The sequence below is a fragment of the Scylla paramamosain genome, chromosome 10 (assembly GCF_035594125.1).
Source record: "Scylla paramamosain isolate STU-SP2022 chromosome 10, ASM3559412v1, whole genome shotgun sequence".
In the NCBI taxonomy this organism is placed as follows: domain Eukaryota; kingdom Metazoa; phylum Arthropoda; class Malacostraca; order Decapoda; family Portunidae; genus Scylla; species Scylla paramamosain.
Window position 1 is genome coordinate 2,742,349 of NC_087160.1, and position 25,152 is coordinate 2,767,500.

General features: G+C 42.8%; 2 protein-coding genes across 4 annotated transcripts in view; both read left to right on the top strand.

Moving 5' to 3' along the window:
* Positions 1-4,382, top strand: part of LOC135104008 (protein mono-ADP-ribosyltransferase PARP3-like) — an 18,993-nt gene extending 14,611 nt beyond the window's left edge. The window contains exons 18-20 of the mRNA XM_064010871.1: positions 183-352; positions 1,995-2,159; positions 2,586-4,382. Of these exons, the coding sequence (XP_063866941.1) occupies positions 183-352; positions 1,995-2,159; positions 2,586-2,758 (508 nt within the window). The 3' untranslated portion in view covers positions 2,759-4,382. The remainder of the gene's footprint in view (positions 1-182; positions 353-1,994; positions 2,160-2,585) is intronic.
* A 16,341-nt stretch (positions 4,383-20,723) lies between these two features.
* Positions 20,724-25,152, top strand: part of LOC135104087 (metabotropic glycine receptor-like) — a 136,838-nt gene continuing 132,409 nt past the window's right edge. Inside the window, exon 1 of one of the 3 annotated variants that reach the window (XM_064011018.1) lies at positions 20,724-22,032. In XM_064011018.1, coding sequence (XP_063867088.1) covers positions 21,425-22,032 — 608 coding nt within the window. In that variant the 5' untranslated portion in view covers positions 20,724-21,424. The remainder of the gene's footprint in view (positions 22,033-25,152) is intronic. The other 2 variants (XM_064011019.1, XM_064011017.1) reach the window with 2 other exon arrangements.

The window sequence follows — 25,152 nt, forward strand, 5'->3', positions numbered from 1 at the left end:
ACACTGACTCGCAGGCTTAGACACACCTTATTTCAACATTTCAAATTGATTTCCTCCATTGCAATATATTTTTCTTGCTAAGTGTCTCAATTGTTCCTTTTCAAAGCATCATAATATTCATTATGTTGAAAACTGAAAGGTAATGACTGTTTTCATTGCTCTCCTCTCAAAATGTCCCAAAGGTTCCAGAAACACGACGACATCAAGCACCGCAAGTTGCTGTGGCACGGCACCAACGTGGCTGTGGTGGCAGCCATCCTGAAGGCTGGCCTGAGGATCATGCCTCACTCAGGAGGATTGGTGGGCAGAGGCATCTACTTTGCCTCTGAGCATGCCAAGAGTTCTTGGTATGGTAAGTTCATGCTGATCCATTTATGGTTTCATTGACTTGATTTCCTTTTCTGTACCTTGCATTAAATAGGGTTTCATCTGTTACAGGTTTGTATTCAACCCTACTTAGACATGGTATACATATCTCACTTCAGTATTACCAGTGTTCTCTTTCCCTGGGGCTGCACCACCACCAAATATTTGATCAATGTTGAGATTTTCCGTGAATAAAAGTTAAGTTATTATGATGATTAATAGATTTTTATCCCACACAGCATCAGCCAAATGTTAAGCTCAGATATATGATGGTATTGGTCGATTTTCAATTTTTCAGTTTTTGTATAATTTGTCTTAAGATTGCCTAGGATAGAATTAAGGTAGAACAATATTTGATGACTTCATCATCAAAATCATGTTCATAATGCTTATTTATTTCACTGTCATCACCATCCTAAGACACATCACTACCATCATTCATAATGCTACATGTGCAGTTAGGCAACTCTTCAATCTCCTTTTGTGTTAGTTTCCTTCTGTGGCATGCCATGATGGTGTAAGTATGAGATCAGGGAGGACTATGAAATGCACAGGCCTAGGGCAAGCATCACTGAGTTGACAGGATAAGGTTGTAAATTTAGCATGTTTATCCTTTCTCATTCCTGATAAAATTTGTATTTTTTCATGTATATTATGAAAATATATAAGCCATATTTCTTAATATTATGCTTATATATATTATCTTACTGAATTTTTTATATTTTGCGAGTGTCCTACAACTTAAAAAGTAGCTGGTAAGAAGAGAAACAATACTAAAATTTGACATAACTGGACTACCAAAGCTTTACTGTAAACATGAAAACAATGCGTCACCAGCAGCACCAGAAGCAGTTAGCAGTGCTATGTGGTTACAAAAGTGCATGTGTGTGGGTGGCTCCCAGTCAGAGTGTGATGGCAAAAATGTGTGGTGTACAGCCAGCCATTTAGCACAAATTCTATAAAATGGGGCTCTCTATTGACTTCAGCCACTGCTTCCCATCTTATGGCAATGAGTAGAAATTACTCATTCCACTATTGCCAATGTGTGAGGGTGTGATTGCTATACTTTCGAGGCATTAAATTGATGGCATTGATGCTACTGGAGTTAAAGATGATGTTTTACCTTTTTTCTCTTTGCTCTGTGCATCTATGTACTGAATTTTTTTTGCATATCATTTTGTCTTTTAAATTTTTGAGGAGAGCACATGAAAGGAAATGTATTGACCTGCACAGGAAGTTGTTACTGGTAGCACCAGTGCATAATGAGAGACTTGTCCATACTTTAACAATATTTGTATAGTTATTCCATCTATGCCTGCAGCTTTGCCACTCTTTATCTTAGCTATTGGTTTCTCTACCTCTTCCCTGCTAATCCCTCTCTGCATAAACAGTTGTTGTCTATGTGCTTCTTCACTTGTGCTTGATACTCTTGTTTCCTTGGCTGTCATCTCATTCATTAAGTAGTCAAAATGCCTTTTCCCCACACCTTTCACCCCTTCCATGCTAATATATATCTTCCATATATATGTTATGCTAAGCTTGTAAAGTGATATATAGTACTTAATAATTGATTTTTTTTATTTTTTATTTTTTTACTGTGGTTAGTTACATCTCTGTTTTGTTTTCAGTGTGTCCCCATTTTGGCGAATTTGAAGGTGAGAATAATGTGGGATTCATGTTCTTGGTGGAGGTGGCGCTTGGAAAGGAGAAGAGTATTCAACAGTGTGATGGTTCCATCACACAAGCTCCCCCAGGCTTTGATAGTGTTGTGGCCAGAGGAAACAGTGAACCAGGTAACTATTGCACCTCTTTAAATACAGTACAATAATTTATTTTACTTGTAACTGTGTTGAATGCCTGGCAGAGTGGCATTCAACATAACCCATCTTGATAGTTGAAGGTCTTGTAACTGTGTTGAATGCCTGGCAGAGTGGCATTCAACATAACCCATCTTGATAGTTGAAGTCTGGATGTTGAGAAGCATTTTGTCCATATCATGTTAACTCTGCAGATGAGAAAAAAAGGAAATAACAATTCTTCTTTCAAGGAAAATGAATGCAAGTGCACTATTGGAGAGAAAGAAAGATTTAGTGATAGTAACATGACTGGAGGATTTCCAGAGCAGGAAGGCAGCACAGGATGTCAGGAGGACCAGAAATGCAAGTGTGCCTTCCTGTCAACCTTCACAGTCTTATGAAATTTCATCCCTTCTTCTACAGATCCCAAGAAGGATAAGAAAACTGTGCTAGATGGTAAAGAAGTGATTGTCCCTGTTGGACCTCCTGTGCCTCAGAAAGCGTGGGCTAAAAGTTCTTTTTGCCAGAGTGAATATCTTGTCTACAAGGAGAGCCAAGCAAGACTCCGATACTTGCTGAAATTCTCATTTGACTAGGACAGTTATAGTTCAGTATTTCACAAGATTTATATATAGAATCCTTTCAGTAATGATTTTGCTTTGCATGTATGAAATATGGTAGATTTCTTAGGGGATTTGGTGAAAGGGACAACAGTAAACACAGGGCATTTTGTGACAGCACAGTAATAGCAATGCTAACAGTGAATTAATTTAGGGCCTCAGATTCAAGTAACTGAGAATTGGACCATCAAAGAGGTGCATGTGGTGTAACCAGATTGGATGATGAAAATCACCAAGAGCATGTGGAAGCTCTAACATGTCACCTTGAGAATGTGTGGAAATGAAAAAAGACAGTATATGTATGATTGCGATAGATGTAGTTGTAGGAGGAAAGTCCCCTGTAACTAAACTGGGAGGACAAGGTGCTGAAGATGGCAGAAGAAAAGAAAAGGACTGGGTGCACAAAGACAGTATGTGTGAACAGTAGCAAGTTAAGATTACTGTTGTGACCTATGAAGATGCTAAGCAAACTATGGTTGATGGGTTTATGCACTGATGGTGTGGTAATGTTGGCTTGACTTTCTTGTTGAAGAAGGTTACAGGAACTCAGATTAGAATGTGATTTGTAAGAAGAGGAACAGAAGTAGAATTTTTAGGACATGGAATGAGATAATGCTATGGGACCTGAACACAACTTGTACATTACTGAAAGAAAGTAGATGGGAAATGTGATTAAAGTGCATGTGGATGATTTGGCATGTCTAGTGAGATGGCAGGTGTGAGCTGGAATAGATAGAGACAGTGTGGATAACTTACAGAGAATGAGATGATAAGGAAAATAGAGTAGAGAGTAAATGTTGAGTGTGTGAATATCTCCTGTAGAAGAGCGGTAAGCTGTTAGAAAGGGAGAAAATTGAAGTGTGCAGACAACTTGAAGAAAATGGAATGATAAGGATAACAGAGTATAGAGTAAATGTTGATTGTGTGAATATCTCTTGTATAAGATCAGTAAGCTGTTAGAAAGGGAGAAGATTGAAATGTGCAAGGATGAAGTGTGCAGACAAGCAGACAAGGGCATGAAGAGGCTTGCCTTTTTTGTTTCCTTAAGATGGTCCAAAGGCATAAACATCTCCTTAGGTTGATGAATAGGTAGGTAATTGTAATTTGAATTTTGTTTTAATGAGGTAGTGAGGAAAATGTTATATTTTCTCTCTGAAATCTTTCATATTTGCTACAGTTAATTAATGTCAGAAGAATTTGTAAGGAAGAGTGATGTGATGGATTTACAAGGAGCAGAGCACCAGTGATTCTGGGAGTCAGTGAATAAGCAGGTGATAACACAAGTGCAGTAAGGTGGGATTGGTAAGGAGGCCAAGACTGTAGAGATTTGTTGATTGAGATTTTGTTGAGGAATATTGACCGAAGGTTTTTATTGTCTTTGGCAATAAAACCACTTCATGTTGTTTGGGTGGAGGAATGTTTCCCATGTAGCCTTGTCAAGGTTACTTCCATGATTGCAGTACCTACCTACCTAAGCCATGCGGTGAAACACACTCATGCACATTTTCACTTTGATAAATCAAAGAAAAATTATTATGAGTTTGTGATACAGTACAGTTCTGTATAATTTCTGAAATATATGATCAGGTCACTAGTGGTGTTTGTGTTTTTTTTATTTATCATACATCTTTGTATGTTGTCTGTCATTCAACTTTTCAGTTGATTCTCTCTCTCTCTCTCTCTCTCTCTCTCTCTCTCTCTCTCTCTCTCTCTCTCTGAAGTCCTCTTATCTAGTGAGAATGCATTTCCTTGTTCACCTGGAAGTTTTCTGTCAATTTATTACCTGACCTCTTGTCTGCTGTTATCTTTGCATCTTGCGCTGCCCTCTTGCTTGCTTCCTTTTCTCCTGATTTATAATAGTAATAATAAGAATAAGTAGTAGTAGTAGTAGTAGTAGTAGTAGTAGTAGTAACTGCTTCCTTTTCTCCTGATTTATAATAGAAATTATAAGAGTTAGTAGTAGTAGTAGTAGTAGTAGCAGTAGTAGTATCAGCAGCAGGAATATAGAATAGTCATTTAATAAACCTGATAAGCCGTAGGTACAAGGAACATGAAAACCACGGAGACTCCGGGAGACGATAGAAGAGGACTGAGTGGGTGGACCAAGGATGTTAAGATATGTTCCTGGTTGAAACTGACCGATAGATTGATTGATTTGACCCGCTTATTGTTTTGCTGCTCCTTAGTTATAGATCACTGTAAATACTGTAGTCCTTACACACACACACACACACACACACACACACACACACTCACGGACAGAGAGAGAGAGAGAGAGAGAGAGAGAGAGAGAGAACATAAGAAATAAGGGAAGCTGCTAGAAGCGAGCAGGCTTACACGTGGGCAGTCCCTGTATGAAATATACCTACCTATTTCCACCTATCATCCCCATCCATAAACCTGTCTAATCTTCTCTTAAAGCTCTCTAATGTCCTAGCACTAACAACATGATTGAGTCCGTTCCACTCATCTACCACTGTATTTGAGAACCATTTTTTTCCTATCTTCTTCCTAAACCTAGATTTTTCAAGCTTGAACCCGTTATTTCTTGTTCGAACTTGGTTGCTGATCCTAAGAATTTTGCTTACAAACCCCCTTGTTATAACCCTTATACCACTTGAAGACTTCTAAGAGAGAGAGAGAGAGAGAGAGAGAGAGAGAGAGAGAGAGAGGCTAAATTGTTATGAACGGCAAGCCAAATAGATACAAACGAAAGAAACAATAGCAGAGAGAGAGAGAGAGAGAGAGAGAGAGATGATAAATTGCTATGAAAGGCAAGCCAAATAGATACAAAGGAAATAAACAATAGCAGAGAGAGAGAGAGAGAGAGAGAGAGAGAGAGAGAGAGAGAGCACAATGAAAATATTTCGTATAGACATTCTTTTTATAATACAGATGATTTAGGGTACTTTTGAAAATGCCATCAAATCCTGCCTTATTCAGTTGTTTATCTATCTATCTATCTATCTTTACATGAACTGCGATGTGAAGGTAAGACGGTTTTTTCCAGCCTGTCTTATTTTCTTTTGTTTTTACGTTATATCCATTCATTCGTTTAATCAGTTAGTCTGCCATTTAGTTAACTAGTTAATTAATCAGTCATTTAGTCAGCCAGTTAGCAACTCAGTCAGTCAGTCACTTTAATTACTTTTACGTAAGTGAGAAGGGTATTGAAATAAGACAGGGTTACAAAACTTAAGGGAAAAAAGGCTGGCTATGAAGCTGTTTGCCCTGTGAAATGCGTCCCCCTGTGCTGTGCAGGAAAGCAAACACGGTCTCAGAACACCATATTCTGAAACACCTGCGCCACATCTCCACTACTTTCTAAAAGGCCCTACATTGTTGAAATGACGTGTTTTTAAGGATGTTTTTTTTTTTATATATTTTTTTACGATCCTAGTGACAAATATAACACGGTTAACAATCCCTGTGGCCTTTGAAAATAATCGTGACGAGAGAGTAAAAAAAATGTTTCGGAATATGGGCCAGCGACTCGAGTGTAGCTATAGCGGGACTTAGGCTGTGAAATATTGGACCATTTGACATCGCCAGGCCTGAGTGAGGGACGAGCTGGCGTGTGTGGCGGCAAGGCGTGAGTCATTGCTGTTTGGGGAGTGTTGCTGTTATTGTTGTTGTTGCTGTTGGTGTTAGTGTTTTTCTCTGGTATAGTGTATTGGTGCACACACACACACACACACACACAACCACCCTTTCCATTTCTAAAAAAAAAAAAAATAGAAAAGATAAATAAATTAATGAACATGTATGCAGATAAAAAAAAAAGATCAATAAAAATAATAAAGAAAAAAAATATGAAAAAATACAACAGGAAGCGATGAAATAAATAGATAAACAACAATAACAATGATAATAATAATAATAGTATCTCACACGTGGGCGACCATAGTTGGTGGACATGCCTGTGCAGTGTGCCGTGAGAGAAAGGACACACATCCACACTTTACAGTTTATACCATCGCTTCCCAAAAGATATAGAGAGGTAAGTATAGCGTGATGCATGTAGAGGTAGATGTGAAGCGGAACATGGCGGATCATTCAATGTTTGTTCTGAGGCGCTTGAAAGTTGCACTCTAGTTTACATTCTACAGTGGTCTGGGATAGTGCCCTGAAATGAGATTAGCGGTTCCATCCGAGGGCTAGGTTACCGTAAATCAGGTTTATATTAATTCAATTCCTTAATGGCTAATCTTCTAGTAGTTATTACGAAGTCACGCGGCTGTACGTATAAAAAAAAAAAAAAAAAAAAAATATATATATATATATATATATATATATATATATATATATATATATATATATATATATATATATATATATATATATATATATATATATATATATATATATATATATATATATATATATATATATATATATATATATATATATATATATATATATATATATATATATTCTTTTTTTCGTCTTGTACCCCAAATAATGCCGAGTGATTTCTTGATATTTATAAACCAATCTTCGCATTGTGCAGATCACGATATGGAAAAAAGAAAAAAAAATGTGTCCAGAAATAAACAGTCGTCTTAAAATTAAAAGGCCAGGGGCCATATTCTTCATAAAATTATGACATGTCATAACTATGGCACATGCGTATCATAACTTGGAACATCTGTCATAAGTCGTATATCACAAGTTATGACATGAGCGAAACCGTCTGTCATAACCATCTGCATGTTCTCAGCAGCTTTTCCCAGCAGCAAGTTATCAAGTGTTATGATCACCTTAATTTCGGGGGTAAGTGGATTTCTCCGTTCTGTGTCATTGTTAGGCTTCCTATACTAGATCGGTAACAAAAAGAATACCTGCACGGTATAAACACTATCCTCTGATGAGTCTCACGTCACTAAGTTCATTCAATACATCCTATCTGAGTAAATAATTCCTGAGCTGGAGATGTTGAGGGACAGCTGTCTTGGCTGTGGGCAACGTCTGTCATAAGCCGCTAGGTGGACCCAGTCTTAGCATCCCTCGCGGATTTATAACAAGTTTATGGCAAGAATGTCATTTTGTCCTTGCTATGACACGTTTCATAGCTAAGACTCGCTAGGACTACTTTGTGAATACGGCCCGAGGGTTATTTGTATAGGATCCGTTCCTTTAAGTTCCTTTATGTAGGCTTTGGTCTGAGGCGTCACGAAGGGCATGCTGCGTATGGTACCGTGATTTGAAACCCTTGAGTCGTGAACCACACCCAAGGAAGCTTAGTGACTGTCCGTATAGCTTCCTTGGACCAACTCGTGCCACGCTTAACGCCCTTGACTGATATTTGCCACACCCTCCCCACAAACCACTTTAGAGATATTTCTTTTTGTTCTGCTGCCACCTCTTAACATTAAATAGGCTAGACACGTGGGAAGTTCTTTTTAATGAATGATCCCTCTCTTCTTTCCCGTAGGTGCTTGTGAAGATCCTGTATTGTGCCTTGAGGGATGGGCATTGTTGGAGACCGCAGCGAAAGGTTTAACGAAACGCTTCCCACATTTATTCGTTTGTTGGGCCAAGTCGCGTCATTTTAGGAAGAATACTCAAGAGGGACACTGGCCAAAGGCAGCGAAAAGTACGATGAAAAAATAAAAATGAAAAGCCCTACTGGAGAATACCAGTCCCTAAAGAGAGGTCAAAAAAGGATAAATTTGTTGATAAATTTTGAAACCTCCGTCTTGAAAGAGTTCATCATAAGAAGGAGAAAATACGGAAGCAGACAGAAAGGTCCAGAGTTTACTGGTAAGCATACTTATTTATCCTTTCTTTTCTTCCTTCCTTCCGTACTTCCTTCCATATTTCCTTCCATACTTCCTTCCGTTCTTTTTGTATGGTAGCACGGTGATGGCACGCCTCCACTTGGCACCAGGACTACATTCCAGTGATCCGTCCGCCGCGCCAGTCTCTCTCTCTCTCTCTCTCTCTCTCTCTCTCTCTCTCTCTCTCTCTCTCTCTCTCTCTCCCCCCTCTCTCTCTCTCTCTCTCTCTCAGCGGTAATACTTAATTAATCAAATACCTTGGGAATAAATTCACGCCAGACGCCGGAGTGACGCAATCAAAGCCAGTGCTGCCGTCTTTGATCAAAGCCAGCAGGGCAGCGCTTCTCCTTCTGCTTGTTGCTGTTGTTGTTGTTTTTGTTGTTGTTGTTGTTGTTGTTGTTGTTGTTGTTGTTTCAATAAGATGCAATTCAGCAGTATTACGTGACAACTTTACCTCCTCCTCCTCGTGCCTCTCAGCGCCTCATTGGAGTTAAAAATGGCGGAGTCTTGCGATCTATCACAGTGTATCTGTTAAAAGTATAGTCAAAATAAGGCGCCGAAGTACGTACAAGTATATACAAGAATACGAAAGCTTAACAAAGTATTATGCGTCTCCAGGAAGAGAAGATATCAGGAGAACACAATTAACCATCGCTGTGGCCTTTGAAAATAGTCCTTAAGGGGTAAAGAAGAGAAAATGAAGGAGGAAAAAGGAGAACTGAAAGAAGAAACGAAGGAAAGAGGAAAAAACAAGAGATTCAAACAGTATAAAAGCCTCGACTCTTCCTCGCCTCCACTTCCCCTTTTTCTCTCTGGGCAGTGTCCCTCGCATCCTGTACTCAGTTACCATATCAATATTTTCTTTCCTTCGTGCACGTAAAACCATATTAGTCCAGTCTGCCCGGCCTGACTCATCATAGCCGGTCCTCTCCTGCCGAGATCCTTCAAGTACTGCCCGGCTATCTCTCTCTCTCTCTCTCTCTGTGTGTGTGTGTGTGTGTGTGTGTGTGTTCGGGAAGGGGTAGGGAAGGAAGGGGACAAGAAATATGAGAAATACTCGTAATAGTGTGTTCTCGATTCTCCTTTTCCTTTTTTTTTTTTTTTTCGTGTCTTACGTCACGAAGAATTGGTGCTATTTCGATTTGACACGTTAGAAAGAGTATATTCCTCACTCTTTTTCTCGTCCTAAACCTTCTAAACCTTGGTTTAACACAGCTTGTTCTCGTGCTATACATGATAGAGAGGTGGCCCACAAAAGGTACTTAAGCCTTCCTTCACCAGAATCTCATGCATTTTATATTTCTGCCCGGAACCATGCCAAGTCTGTTCTCCAACTAGCCAAAAACTCCTTCATTAACAGAAAATGTCAAAACCTTTCAAGATCTAACTCCCCTCGTGATTTCTGGCATCTAGCCAAAAATATCTCCAATAACTTTGCTTCTTCTTCTTTCCCTCCTCTACTTCAACCAGATGGCACCACTGCTATCACATCTATTTCTAAAGCTGAACTCTTTGCTCAAACCTTTGCTAAAAACTCTACCTTGGACGATTCTGGGCTTGTTCCTCCCTCTCCTCCACCCTCTGACTACTTCATGCCTCGTATTAAAATTCTTCGTAATGATGTTTTCCATGCCCTCGCTGGCCTAAACCCTCGGAAGGCTTATGGACCTGATGGGGTCCCTCCTATTGTTCTCCGAAACTGTGCCTCCGTGCTTGCACCTTGCCTAGTCAAACTCTTTCAGCTCTGTCTGTCAACATCTACCTTTCCTTCTTGCTGGAAGTTTGCCTACATTCAACCTGTTCCTAAAAAGGGTGACCGCTCTAATCCCTCAAACTACCGTCCTATTGCTTTAATTTCCTGCTTATCTAAAGTTTTTGAATCCATCCTCAACAGGAAGATTCTTAAACATCTATCACTTCACAACCTTCTATCTGATCGCCAGTATGGGTTCCGTCAAGGCCGCTCTACTGGTGATCTTCTGGCTTTCCTTACTGAGTCTTGGTCATCCTCTTTTAGAGACTTTGGTGAAACTTTTGCTGTTGCCTTGGACATATCAAAAGCCTTTGATAGAGTCTGGCACAAAGCTTTGATTTTCAAACTACCCTCCTACGGTTTCTATCCTTCTCTCTGTAACTTCATCTCAAGTTTCCTTTCTGACCGTTCTATTGCTGCTGTGGTAGACGGTCACTGTTCTTCTCCTAAATCTATTAACAGTGGTGTTCCTCAGGGTTCTGTCCTGTCACCCACTCTCTTCTTATTATTCATTAATGATCTTCTAAACCAAACTTCTTGTCCTATCCACTCCTATGCTGATGATACCACCCTGCACTTTTCCACGTCTTTTCATAGACGTCCAACCCTTCAGGAGGTAAACATATCACGCAGGGAAGCCACAGAACGCCTGACTTCTGATCTTTCTAAAATTTCTGATTGGGGCAGAGCAAACTTGGTATTGTTCAATGCCTCAAAAACTCAATTCCTCCATCTATCAACTCGACACAATCTTCCAGACAACTATCCCCTCTTCTTCAATGACACTCAACTGTCCCCCTCTTCTACACTGAACATCCTCGGTCTGTCCTTTACTTATAATCTGAACTGGAAACTTCACATCTCATCTCTAGCTAAAACAGCTTCTATGAAGTTAGGTGTTCTGAGACGTCTCCGCCAGTTTTTCTCACCCCCCCAGCTGCTAACTCTGTACAAGGGCCTTATCCGTCCATGTATGGAGTATGCTTCACATGTCTGGGGGGGTTCCACTCATTCTGCTGTTCTAGACAGGGTGGAATCAAAAGCTTTTCGTCTCATCAACTCCTCTCCTCTAACTGACTGTCTTCAGCCTCTCTCTCACCGCCGCAATGTTGCATCTCTTGCTGTCTTCTACTGCTATTTTCATGCCAACTGCTCTTCTGATCTTGCTAACTGCATGCCTCCCCTCCTTCCGCGGCCTCGCTGCACAAGACTTTCTTCTTTCTCTCACTCCTATTCTGTCCACCTCTCTAACGCAAGAGTTAACCAGTATTCTCAATCATTCATCCCTTTCTCTGGTAAACTCTGGAACTCCTTGCCTGCTTCTGTATTTCCACCTTCCTATGACTTGAATTCCTTCAAGAGGGAGGTTTCAAGACACTTATCCACCAATTTTTGACCACTGCTTTGACCCTTTTAGGGACTGGCATTTCAGTGGGCATTTTTTTTTATTAGATTTTTGTTGCCCTTGGCCAGTATCCTTCCTACATAAAAAAAAAAAAAAAAAAAAAAAATATATTCATGACAATAAGAGATAAAGAATGAAAGGAACAGAGAGAGAGAGAGAGAGAGAGAGAGAGAGAGAGAGAGAGAGAGAGAGAGAGAGAGAGAAACATAAGCACATTATCATGAAACAACACGAACATTATCACGGATCTCTCTCTCTCTCTCTCTCTCTCTCTCTCTCTCTCTCTCTCTCTCTCTCTCTCTCTCTCTCTCTCCTTGCTACGGCTCTTCTATAATAATGTTTTCCATTTTCTTTTCTATTTTTTCCCTTGGTGCATCACATCAGGAAAGACAAAAGATAGGGTAGAGAGATACGGAATGTACGGTGTTAACGGGGCGGCTGCCAGAGTACGATAATGCAACCTTATAAGACGATTTTCAAAGGCCACAGAAGTGATTAGCCATGTTTTCAAGAGTGTTTCTGCTGTTAATAATACAGAAATATTGCTACTCTGTCACTGGAACCGTAAAAACACCCTTAGAAACCCATTACACATAAATTAGAACCTTTTGAAAGAGATCGAGTTGCGACGCAGAAGGGATTCAGAATGTTTTTTTTTTTTTTTTTTCCCAGTGACTGCGATTACAGAGTTCCTGGGAATGCTGCGTAGGGATTCACGGTACTGCAGAGAGGCACAGAGGCGGAAGGCAGCACAAGTTCAAGGAAAATATACCCAATATATCCAGGAATTAGTCTGAGTCTCGTGGAACTGTTACAACGAGTTCTTGGTAATGCTAGGCTGGGAGCTGGTGCAGGGGAGGGTGTGTGTGAGAGTGTGATGCCATAAGCTACTGTGTGTCGTGGGTACGCATAGTTGTGGGGCCTTTCCGAGCTCCAGGGCGGTGCAGCGGGGTGGATAGAGGCTCCATCCACCCCGCTGGTAGTAATTACGTAGCGTAGGAGCTGTGAAATAAGGGGAAGGTGTCACTGGTGGCGGGAATTATTATGTGTGAAGTGGGTGGAAGGAAAACGTGGTGGATTAAGTCAAGGATGCAAGGAAGTGATACTACTACTACTACTACTACTACTACTATTACCATTACAAATCTTCCCCGTCCTTTTTTCTCGTCTTTGTCTTTCATTTCGTAGTCTTCGTCCTCCTCGTCCTCCTAGTTCTTATTCTCGTCCTCATCTTGGATCCCATCTTCATCCACCTCCTAGTTCTTATTCTTGTCCTCGTCTTTGATCTATCCTCGTCCTCGTTTTCCTCTTCCTCCTACGTACTACTACCACCACCACCACCACTACTACTCTCAAACATCCCTCAGGACCCTCCAAGTGGAGTCCAAACACCCCCAAGGGCACACGCTCGCTCCTCAGTCTCTCCGCTAATGAAATGGTGCCGTTTATCCAATGTGCTAATGTTGCCTCCCGCCACCACCACCACCGCCACCGCCACCAGCACCGCCACACACCACCAGCACGCCATAGGAGTTCCCGTGACTGAGAAATGCTTTGCTCTCTCACCACGACTGTTTTCAAAAGCCACAGAGATAATTAGCGGGGTTCTCAAGAGTGTTTCTCCTGTTGATAAGGTGAAATCTTGTTGTTCTGACACTAGAACCATAAAAAAATACTTTTAAAAAGCCCCGTAATTTCAATCTGAGCCTTTTCGATGTAGTGAGTGAGGCACAGAAGTGTTTCAGAATATGGTCCTAAGACTGAAGGCCGCTATTTTTCTGTGTTGTCAAAATAGTTCATCAGTTTTTATTCATCTTTTTATCCATTTCTTATACCTGGTTAGGATTTTCTTTATAGTACATAGCACGTGTGTTGGGTTCATAAATATTATTATAAATATTAGCAGTGGTTCTCAGACGTCGTTGCTTGGTGGCGCACTAAAAGGTACATACATCTTGGACTTTGCCGGCGCACCAACCCTGCAGACAGTGTGGTGCAGGGCTACTAAGAGGCACAGATTCAAGAACATATACCCATTTAGGGAAATGAGACGGCACACTTTGGTGATAGTCAAGGCGCACAATTTGCAAAGCGCTGACCTAGGATCATGAAAGCACTCGAAAACTCCACTGGCTTCCACTACAACCTTTTCAATGTGAGAGACTGACCCTTGTTTGTAAAGGCTTTTCTTCTCATCAGGACGATTTTCAAGGGCCACAGAGATGATTAGTCTGCTTTTTTTTTTTTTTTTTTTTTTTTCATAAATGGTCTAGATTCCTTATTAAACTACCAATAAAAAAAAGTAAAACTGCACTTGAAGATTTTAAGTCATAAGCAGGAGGACGCAGGCAGAGAGTTCCAGAGTTTGCCAGTAAAAGGGATGCAAGACTGAGAATACTGATTAACTCTTGCATCAGGGAGGTGAACAGGATAGAGATGTGAGAGAGTAGAAAGTCTTGTGCAGTGAGGCAGTGGGAGGAGGAGAAGCAAGCAGTTAGCAGGATCTGAAGAGTAGTTAGCATTAAATTAACGATAAAAGATAGCAAGAGAAGCAACCTTGTGGTAAAGACAGAGATGAAGACTGTTAGTATGATACAGAGTCTTTTGTAAACTATCACTAGAATCACGAAAACACCCATGAAAACCTAATTGACTTCCATCAAACTGGAACCATTTGAAACTAGATCAGACGCTGAAACCTTAGAATCCTTTGTCGATCCTTTTCTTGATATAGGCGTCTTTTGTTAAACTTGAAACACTGCAATAAATTGTTTGGGTGGATATAAGGACGAAAAAAAAAAAAAAAGTTAATTTAATCTTTGCCAAGTTACAGAAATACGTTTTTAAGAGTCTATAGTACACAAAAAATTCTCTTAAAAGTTATAGATGATTATGGGAAAGATTGACTAGCACTAAAAATTTTAAGAATATAGTGTTTTTTTTTTTCTCTCTCGCTTTTACGTCCGGTTTTCCTTGTCTATTATGGCTAGGACAGTGCCCCCTAACGAAGGACTTTGGCTGTGACATTTAGGAACCGTTACCCAGAGTGGATGCCCTTCCTGGCCTTGGACGGTGGCTAGGAACCGTTACCCGGAGTGGATGCCCTTCCTAACCTCGGACGATGGCCTGGATTCGAATGTGTGAGTCTGAGGATCCTGTGGGCCCCAAAACACGCTTAGTACCGCTGCACCACTGCCCATCATGGATTACATTCTGCTTTGCGTCGCCACACACCAGCAGAGGCCTGAATGTAAGCCTGCAGCGTAACATTTATACAATACATTTTTTGGCAATATAGAAGCCTGGTAAAGGGATAAAAAAAATAAATAGAAATAAAAAAAATGAATGAAAAATACAAAAGAGAAAATTCCATTAAGCCGGTTTTACACTCGCAGATCCGAACTTGCACCGTATAAAAGGCTTACCACTTTTGCTTTTTTATTTATACCAGGGAAAAAAAGAAAAAAAATGGGAAAAAAGTACCGTACACACATTTTTTGTATGCAGTATTTTTTGAGTGTTTCTTATTTCCTTTATAAATTTTATATATTTTTTTTGTACCATGCAGTATCACTATATCTTTAGTTAGACTTCTCTTTTTCTGTTTCTTTCTTCCTTTTCTTTTCTTTTTTCTTGCTCTTTTTCTTGTTCTTTCTCTTTTTTGTCCTTTCTTCTTCTTTTCTTGTTCTTGTTCTTCTTGTTCTTGTTCTTGTTCTTGTTCTTCTTGTTCTTGTTCTTGTTCCTCTTGTTCTCCTTGTTCTTGTTCTTGTTCCTCTTGTTCACCTTGTTCTTGTTCTTGTTCTTGTTCTTCTTCAGTGTTTGGCCACGAGCAGAGCAGAACAGAGCAAAGGATATTCTAAGAGGTCGCCAGGTTCGGCTCAGAATGGGGTCTCCCGTATGAGTCAGTGAGCAGTACATAATTCTGAAACGCTTTGCTCTCTTACCACGATTATTTTCAAAGGCCACAGAGATGATTATGAGTTATCCAGAGCGTTTCTTGTTCATCGTATAGCTTATTAATCACTAAAACCGTAAAAGAGTAAATAAATAAATAAAATAAATAAATAAATAAAAACCCGTGTAACTTTAATTAGAACCTTTTGAAAATAGTCGGAGTGCTTGGGCGCGGCGGAGGAACGTTTCAGAATATGGTGTCAGTGATGCAGGAGCGCGTGCTAGATGGCAGAGTGAAAGCGCTCCTTGTGTAATACCCGCTTTAATGGCCACTCTCTGCCATAGGGGAGGCGCAGCAGGGAATCTAGACAGGGGATGACACACGCACCAATACAGACAGTTGATTTAAAGACCATTCTGTCCCTCCTTTATTTGGTTCGTCCTTAAGATCCCTTGGAAAATAGACAGTCATTGTATTCTCAAACGTTCTGGCGTGATGACAGCTTTTGTTTACTACTAATGGAAGGTATTAAAGACTTTGAGGAGTGTTTTATTGATTCTAGTGATGGTCGAACAAGAATTTCGTTTAACAAGATGAAAAAAAAAAAAAAAATAAAAATAAATAAATAAATAAAAACTCATGGGAAACTGACTGATCACTTCTGCGGCCTGTGAAAATACTTATAACAGGTTCTAGCGGAAGGTTTCAGAGGCCCTGAAATGTGTCTGAATGATTCTAGTGATGGCTGAACAGGAATTTCGTTTTACAAAATGAAAAAAAAAAAAAAAATGAGAAACTGACTGACTACCTCTGTGGCCTTTGAAAATAGTTGTAACAGGTTTTAGTGGAAGGTTTTAGAGGCCCTGAAATGTGTCTTAATGATTCTAGTGATGGCTGGACAGGAATTTTGCTTCATAAAAAAACAAAAACAAAAACGAATACTCATGAGAAAGTGACTAATCATCTCTGTGGCCTGTGAAAATACAAGTAAGTTTTAACGGGCTCCAGTGAAAGGTATTACGGTTTTCAAGTCTGTTTTCATGATTCAAGTGGTGGCTTAAGAAAGGGTTCTACATCATTAGTGAAAAAAAAACCTTCTACAAGAACTCGACTGGTCATCTCCGTGGGCTTTGAAAGTATTACTAACTCTTAACAGGCTCTTGTTTGATGCACGGAATGTACCCTGTGATCAGGTTGTTCGTGTTGAATCATTAGGAAGCTTTAAAAAGATCAAACACATTTATGGATGAAGATCACAGGTGAAAATAAGAACACAAGAACATAAGAAGTAAGGGAAGCTGCAACAAGCGACCAGGCATACACGTGGCAGTCCCTGTATGAAATATACCTACCTATTTCCACCTATCATCCCCATCCATAAACCCGTCTAACCTCTTAAAGCTCCCTAATGTCCTAGCACTAATATGATTACTGAGTCCGTTCCATAAGTAGGTAGGTTATATATAGAGGGACTGCAGTTTCCTTTATTTTCTGACGTTCACCTGAAATACATGGCATAGTCTTATTATTGTTGTTTCTTAAAGACCCGTATTCAGAAACGCTTTGCTCTCTCACCACGACTATTTTCAAAGGCCACAGAGATGATTAGCCGGATTCTCACTACTGTTTCTCCAGCTAATACTGTAGAAACCTTGTTAACCTGTCACTAAAACAATAAAAACACCCTTAAAAAGCACGGGTAGCTTCAATTACGACCTTTTCAAAGTAGTGGAGGTGTGGGGCAGAGGGGTTTCTGAAGATATTGGTGATCTGCTGGGCCCTGCGTTGCCCTCTCTTTTCCAGCCAACCTTTGCCTCAAGAATACTCACTCGCTCATTGGTGTTTTCAGAATGTAGCTTATGGTGATGATGATGATGATGGTGATAATGGTGATTCAGGAGGAGAGAGAAATAATGGGTTCGAGCTTGAAAAAAATAGGTTCAAGGAAGAGATAGGAAGGAGGTGGTACATGAATGGAATGAATGGACCCAGTAATCAGATTGTTACTGCTGAGCCATGAGGGAGCTGGTGAAGAATAGACGAATTTATGGATGGGGATGATAGGTGGAGATAAGCTGGTATGTGTAGGCCTGATAGCTTCTTGATGTTTCCCTTATTTTCTTATGTTCTTAAGTTAGAGAAAGGGTGAAAGAGGTGATAGATACACACACACACACACACACACACACACACACACGCAGGCTTACATCTACACCTACGTACGCCTACACACACACACACACACACACACACACACACACACACACACACACACACACACACACACACACACGCACACACACCTACACACACGCGGGCTTACATCTACACCTACGTACGCCTACACACACACACACACACACACACGCGCACACACACATCTCCCTTAGGACTTTCATATCTTCCATTACCTTTCCTTCCCTTTCCTTCTCTCCCTGCCTCCTCCTCCTCCTCCTCCTCCTCCTCCTCCTCCTCCTCCTCCTCCATCTTCTCCTTTGATTTTATCTTCAGTGTGTTGTGTTGTGTGTGTGTGTGTGTGTGTGTGTGTGTGTGTGTGTGTGTGTGTGTGTGTGTGTGTGTGTGTGTCGTCCCTTGACATATTTAACGTATTAGACGCCACACACGCTTACACAGACAGATAGGCAAATAGACACACACACACACACACACACACACACACACACACCACACAAACACGTGCGCTCACACCAATATTCCCACCCATCCACACACACATTATCTTTCTCTCTCTCTCTCTCTCTCTCTCTCTCTCTCTCTCTCTCTCTCCTCTCTCTCTCTCTCTCTCTCTCTCTCTCTCATCCACGCATCAATACCCTACACGTGCAACAAGAAGAGATATTTTTGGTCTCCTCATCAAGTTAAAAGTCACGAGAGAGAGAGAGAGAGAGAGAGAGAGAGAGAGAGAGAGAGAGAGAGAGAGAGAGAGAGAGAGAGAGAGAGAGAGACTAATCTGCCAAATAGTGGAGTAAGGAGAAAAGAAAACGCAAGAATGGAAGGTTTTTAAGAAAGGCGAACAAAAGAATGAAGAGAACGTAAAAAAAATACATGAGATAAGATGAAAATGTTAATGTTATTTTAATATCATCCAGGAAAAGATAAGTAGATGATGACTGGACTGACAGACAGCAAACCTAAATAAAGCACAAAAGATAAAGATTCAATTTACTTCTTTCTTCCATTATTAGTTCTTCTTTTTCGTCTTCTTTTACTTTTTTCTTCTAGGTAAACTACGAGAGAGAAAGACTTGATTTACTTCTTCCTTTATTTCTCTTAGGTAAAGTACAAGAGAAAGAAGAGATTTGATTTACTTCTTCCTTAAGTGGCGTGGTTGGAAGTTATGTTCTGAAGTTGCTTTCACTCTTTTACCAGGCCCGCAGAGAACCCACTGAAGTGAGGGAGTTAGGCAGGAAGGTGGGCTGGCTAGATTACTGACAGTCACGTGTTAGTACTGGGTCACGGCGTCAGGTCACTCGCTGGGCCAGACAGGGTTTGAGAGACCACGGGCTGGCGGCTTCCGAAGCCGGTACGCTTCTTCTTCTTTTTCTTCTTTTTCTTTTTCTTTTTTTCTTTTTTTTCTTCTTGTTTTTTTTTCTTGTTCTTGTTCTTCTTGTTCTTGTTGTTGTTCTTTTTTCCTTTCTTTTTTTTTTTTTTTTTCTTCTTCGAGTCCCGGGCGCGGCGAGGCAAATGGGGGAGCCTCTTAATGTGTAGCCCCATGTTCGCCAAGCTGCACGTAGGTACGGGATGTAACCCAAGGACTTGTGACCTCGCTGTTTCTGCGTGTGATGTGTGTGGTCTCAGTCCTACCCAAAGATCGGTCACAATGAGCTCTGAGCTCATTGTGTAGGGAAGCGTCAGGCTTAGTGACCATCAAACGACCGTAGGTGATTGACACACGCACAAACTCAAACCCCGCCAAATGTAACACACAGACACCCTAAAACTTAACAGACTCAGCCACCACCACCAGATTTCACATCTCCCAGTCACCATCGCGGCCTCAGAACGTTCTTGCGTCTTTCTCTGCGAAAACTTTCTCTGTATGCAAAAAAAATTCCTCGCAAGAAAATTTACGCGAGTGGGCAATGCCTTGCGTACAGCGGCGGCCGGCGTCCCCTTGCGCTGCTGCCGGGGAACTACTGACGAAGTAGTAGCAGCAGCAGCAGCAGCAGCAGCAGCAGCAGCAGCAGCAGCAGTAACAGCAGCAGCAGTAGTAGTAGTAGTAGTAGTAGGAGGAGGAGGAGAAGGAGGAGAAGGAGCAGCAGCAGCAGCAGCAGCAGCAGTAGTAGTAGTAGTAGTAGTAGTAGTAGTAGTAATAGCAGTAGTAGTAGTAGGAGGAGGAGGAGTAGGAGTAAGAGTAGGAGAAGGAGAAGGAGGAGGAGGAGGAGGAGGAGGAGGAGGTGTAGTTGTAACAATAGTAGTAGTAGTAGTAGTAGTAGTAGTAGTAGTAGTAGGAGGAGGAGGAGGAGGAGGAGGAGGAGGAAGATTACACAGGAAGTAGGTACTTGGTAAAGAGTCAGCACTGTACAGCAAAGGAGGAGGAGGAGGAAGAGGAGGATGAATACAAAGGAAGGCAAACAGCAACGGCCCTCGAGGTCCTTAATAGGCTGGTTGTATAACTATTATACACTAACTGAGAGTGAAGGAGACAGGAGGTGGAGGAGACAGGAGGAGGAGGAGGAGGAGGAGGAGGAGGAAAGGTAATTCTATTAATATGGTCATAGCAATAGAAAGGGTAAGATGAGTCAATACAGTAGTAATAGTAGTAGCAGTGGTAGTAGTTGTAGTAGTAGTAGTAGTGGTGGTGGTGGTGGGAGCAGAAGCGGTTTCAGTAGTATTAGCAGCAAAAGTGGAAGAAGTAGTAGTAGTAGTAGTAGCAGCAGCAGTCGCAATAGTAGTACTAGCAATCGTGAAGTAGTAGTATTACAGCAAAAGTGGAAGTAGTAGTAGTAGTAGTAGTAATAGTAGTAGTAGTAGTAGTAGTAGTAGTAGTAGCAGCAGCAGCAGCAGTGTTTACTCCCTAGTTCCTCCCATCACACCACATGACAGCATTACGCACGAGGGCAGGTGGAGCAGGGCAGCGCGGCGTGCAGCTCAGCAAGGAGGCGAGCAACACAGTGGCAGTGGTGGGGTTGTTACTGCGGAAACTATAACCGTATTCATAGCTGACTGTAGCTAAGAGCGTACGAGAAAGGCAAGGAAAAAAGAGGTGGAGGGAGGGAGTGTGCGCGGTTGGTCTACGCATCTCCTGGCTTGCCTGGCCCGGCGCTCAGTTACTCCTCGACCTTGAGTGTGGTAGGACATGTCGATCTCGCTCCCCAAACATGAGAAAAGGCCGCTCGCTCAAAATGCAATGCCGTGAATGCTCGTCCGTGGAGGCTCCCCCGGGCTGGCCAGCGGGCCCCCGACACTCCCCCCAGGCCGGAGAACACCTAGGCGCGGCTTCCCAGCTCTGCCCGTAAAAACAGCGCGAAAATTTGTGTTGTAATGAGTGCGAGGCCTTTGTTGACGGGCGCAGCGGTGTGGCGGTGGTGAGTCCTCGGCAGCACTGCGCCGCGAGCCGCGAGTGACCCTGGGCACTGGCAGTGTTGGGCAATCTGCCTATGCAGGTGACAGGCAGGCCTGCCCCTGCGTCCCCGCCCACCGCGCCTCACCCCCGCCAAGGGCCTCGGCCAGCCCAATAACTCTAGAGGAGCGGCGGGCGGAAATCGCGGACGTGTCGCAGGGCAGTGATGGTGCGGGGGCCCTGCTAGGGCCAGGCAGGCGTGAGGCGTGGTGGTGGTGCCGCGCCATGACGGGAGGGCGGGGGCTGTGGCTGTGGGCGGCGGTGTGGGCGTGTGTGTGCGTGTGTCTGGCGCTGGCCGACGAAGAGGACCCGCTCCAGCACGAGGCCCAGGTGGCGGCGCGCGACCGCCAGCTGACGCGGGTGTTGCGCCTGCTGGGCGTGGAGGGGCAGGAGGGGCGCGGCGGCCCGCCTGACGAGGAGCAGGGCGGCGAGGCGTGCTCGCGCCGCACGCTGGACCTCGCCATCCCCGCCGCCCAGCTCGCCAAGTTCACCACGGAGACGCGGGCGGCGCTGCGCCTTGCCAACCTCCTCAATAACCTGTTCGTGGGCGTGCCCGAGGCCTTCGAGCCCGCTTACCCCGCCCACGTGTTCCACGCCCTGGTGCGCGCCGCCCTGGAGAACGAGCCATCCATCACCTCCTCCTCCATAGCCTTCCTGCGAGGGGAGTACCGCCCCCCAGCAGAAGAGGAGCCGCAGGAGGTGTTTGGGGCATACGGGTGGCGGCGGGAGGGCGGGGGCGTGGCCACCACCGAGCTGGCCTCCCTGCACAACCACTCCCTCGACCACCCCGCCCACCACGACACCAAGTGGTTCACCGCCCACTCCTCCTACAGGTGTGTGTGTGTGTGTGTGTGTTTGAAGTGTTGTTACTGGTTCTGCTGCCCCCACCCCTGCTGCGCCTGTTTCTCCTGCTGCTGCTGCTGCTGCTGCTGCTGCTGCTGCTGCCACTCTTCCCTAATCATCGCGAACGTCTCGTCTCCGTTCCCTCCCCATCCCCCCTTCCTTGCCTTTCATTACAGCTCACCCTTCCCCTCCCTGCCTGCATGCCCCCCCACCCCTTCCATGCCTGCACGCCTTCCTCTCTTCGCCCTGTCCTCCCTCTCCCGCCTCGCCCTTCCCCACCAATCCCCGCCCTCTCGCCCCGAGCCGCGTCTCTCATTCTCCTAGAATCAGCGAGGGCGCCCCACCACCTTCCCCGCCATCCGCCTCCAGTGTGTGCACGGCCCCGCCTCATTAGCAGGCCGTGCCCTGGGACAGAGAGCAGGCTGGCAGGCTGGCAGGCTGGCTCGCTGGCTCACGGCGGCAAGGTGCACGGAAGCCAGGGTGCGAAGAGAGAGAGAGAGAGAGAGAGGAGAGAGAGAGAGAGAGAGAGAGAGAGAGAGAGAGAGAGAGAAGGGTTAATTCATTGACGTCACACTTGAGTTAACAGGTTACGACATGTTAAAGTTTTGCCACCACCATCACCACCATCACCACTACTACCACTATTACTCTTACTACCATTATTAACTTGTCCCTACTACTACTGCTACTACTACTACTACTACTACTACGAAAAAAAGAGTAGTAGGAGGACCAGCATTACGTTACTCTTTCTACTAATACAACAACAACAACAACAACAACAACAACAACAACTGCAACTACTACTACTACTACTACTACTACTACGACTACAACAACAACAACAACAACAACAACAACAACAACAACAACAACAACAACAACAACAATTACTACTACTACTACCACCACCACTACTACTATTGCTCCTAAACCTACCACCACCACCACAACCTGACGTACAAGACTCGTCAGTACCATCAGATCAAGCTTCCTTTTGCAATAATCCGTAACATTTCTATAAGAGGGAGACGAGTGGGAATCGTTGCATCACTCTTGGGCGTGACGACGGTGGGGAGGGAGGGACGAGCGTGAAGGAAGGGGAGGAGGGAAGGAACAAGGGACGGAAGGAGCATAGGAGGAGGGAAGGAGAAAAGTGATGAAAATAGGGAGGAAGAAAAGGTAGGGAGAGAAGGAAAGAAAAATAGCCAGTAAGGGAAGGGAGGAAGGATAGAAGGAAGGGAGGAAGGAGTGAAGGAAGAATAGAAGGAGAGAAGGAGTGAAGGAATTAAGGAAGGAACGAGAGGGGTGATGTACGAAGGAATGAAGGAGGAGGAAAATGAAAAGTGAAGGGAAGGAAGAAGAGGAGAGGAGGAAAGGATGGAAGGAAGGGAGAAAAGGAAGGAGAGAAGGAAGGAGTGACGAGGCGGGACCTTATCCTAGGATGAAAAAAGTATTAGAGAGAGAGAGAGAGAGAGAGAGAGAGAGAGAGAGAGAGAGAGAGAGAGAGAGAGAGAGAGAGAGAGAGAGAGAGAGAGAGAAGCTCAATATTAGCCTGTCGTGATTTCTCGTGTTTGTGTGAGTGATTCTGGCTCCGCGCGCGCACACACACACACACACACACACACACACACACACACACACACACACACACACACACACACACACACACACACAAATACTCCTGCCATCTTTATCAGTGCACGCGCTTCTACAGTAAATAACGTTATCTCACACTATGTATCTTCACTTACACGCTAGAGTAAGTTAGTGCTGAGTCATTAGGGGGCTTTCAAAGATAAGAAATTTACGGAAGAGGATGATAGGTGAGGATAGGGAGGCAGGTTTCAGACAGGGACTACCACGTGTAGGTCTTCCACTTGTAGCTTCCCTTGTTTTCGTATCTTATGCTCTTGAGTACACGCTGATATACTGTAGTGCAAGTTAGCGTGTGTGTAACTAATTCAGTACTATAGATAACCTGAACTTCGAGGGATCACTGGCTTGTCATGATATAATAGGTAAGGTAATGATAATAACTAGTGTGCACGTAACTAATTCACTAATATAAATAACTGTTAGGCTTCAAGGAATAATTGTTTGGTCACAGTATAGTAGATAAGGTAAAGGATGTGACGCAGATAAGAAAAGATTGGTTTGGTTACTTTTACTTCCTTTGTGATTGATGAAAATATAATAAAAAAATAAATGATTAGTAAAGTACGTAATCAAACTGGAATTGATGTAATGGTGTGTAAGGGTTTATAAGATAATGATTGGGAATTATATAACTAAAGATGGTTTTTATTAATTTTTACTACTGTGACTGTGAAAACTACAATTTATAGCTTAATAGAATTATTTATTAGTATACGTAATTATACTGAAACTGATGTAATGGTGCATGTAAGGGTTAGAACACAAGAACATAAGGCAAGGTGCAAGAAAGATGAAATATGTGACGGAGAGAAGTGGTCAATAGTTGTATTCTGGGGTACTTAGGTGGAGAGAAATGATCAGCTCTTGTGTTCTGGAGAACTTTTCTTTACGTGTTCAACTATTGTAATCTGGAGAACTTGTGTGTATGTAAATGTGGAGGGGAATGTTCAACTGTTGTATTCTGGAAAACTTGCGGTTAGGTGAAGAGAGAAGGACTCAACTATTGTAATCTGGAGCACAAGCCTGTAGGTGTGGAATGAAATATTCAGCTGTTGTATTTTTGGGAACTTGTGTGTATTTTCGGTGTAGAGAGAAATATTCAACCGTTGTATTCTTGGGAACTTCGTGTAGGTACTTTCATGAAATGCGAAGGAAATAAATATTCAACTGGTATATTTTGGAGAATGTGTGTGTGTGTGTGTGTGTGTGTGTGTGTGTGTGTGTGTGTGTTTAAGATGTAGAGAGAAATATTCAATGTTTGCATTCTGCAAAACTTAAGGGTGAGAGACGTACAAGATAGTGAGAGAGAGAGAGAGAGAGAGAGAGAGAGAGAGAGAGAGAGAGAGAGAGAGAGAGAGAGAGAGAGAGAGAGAGAGAGAGAGAGACTACTTTATATGTATGTATGCTGGAGGTACAACAACAACAACAACAACAACAACAACAACAACAAC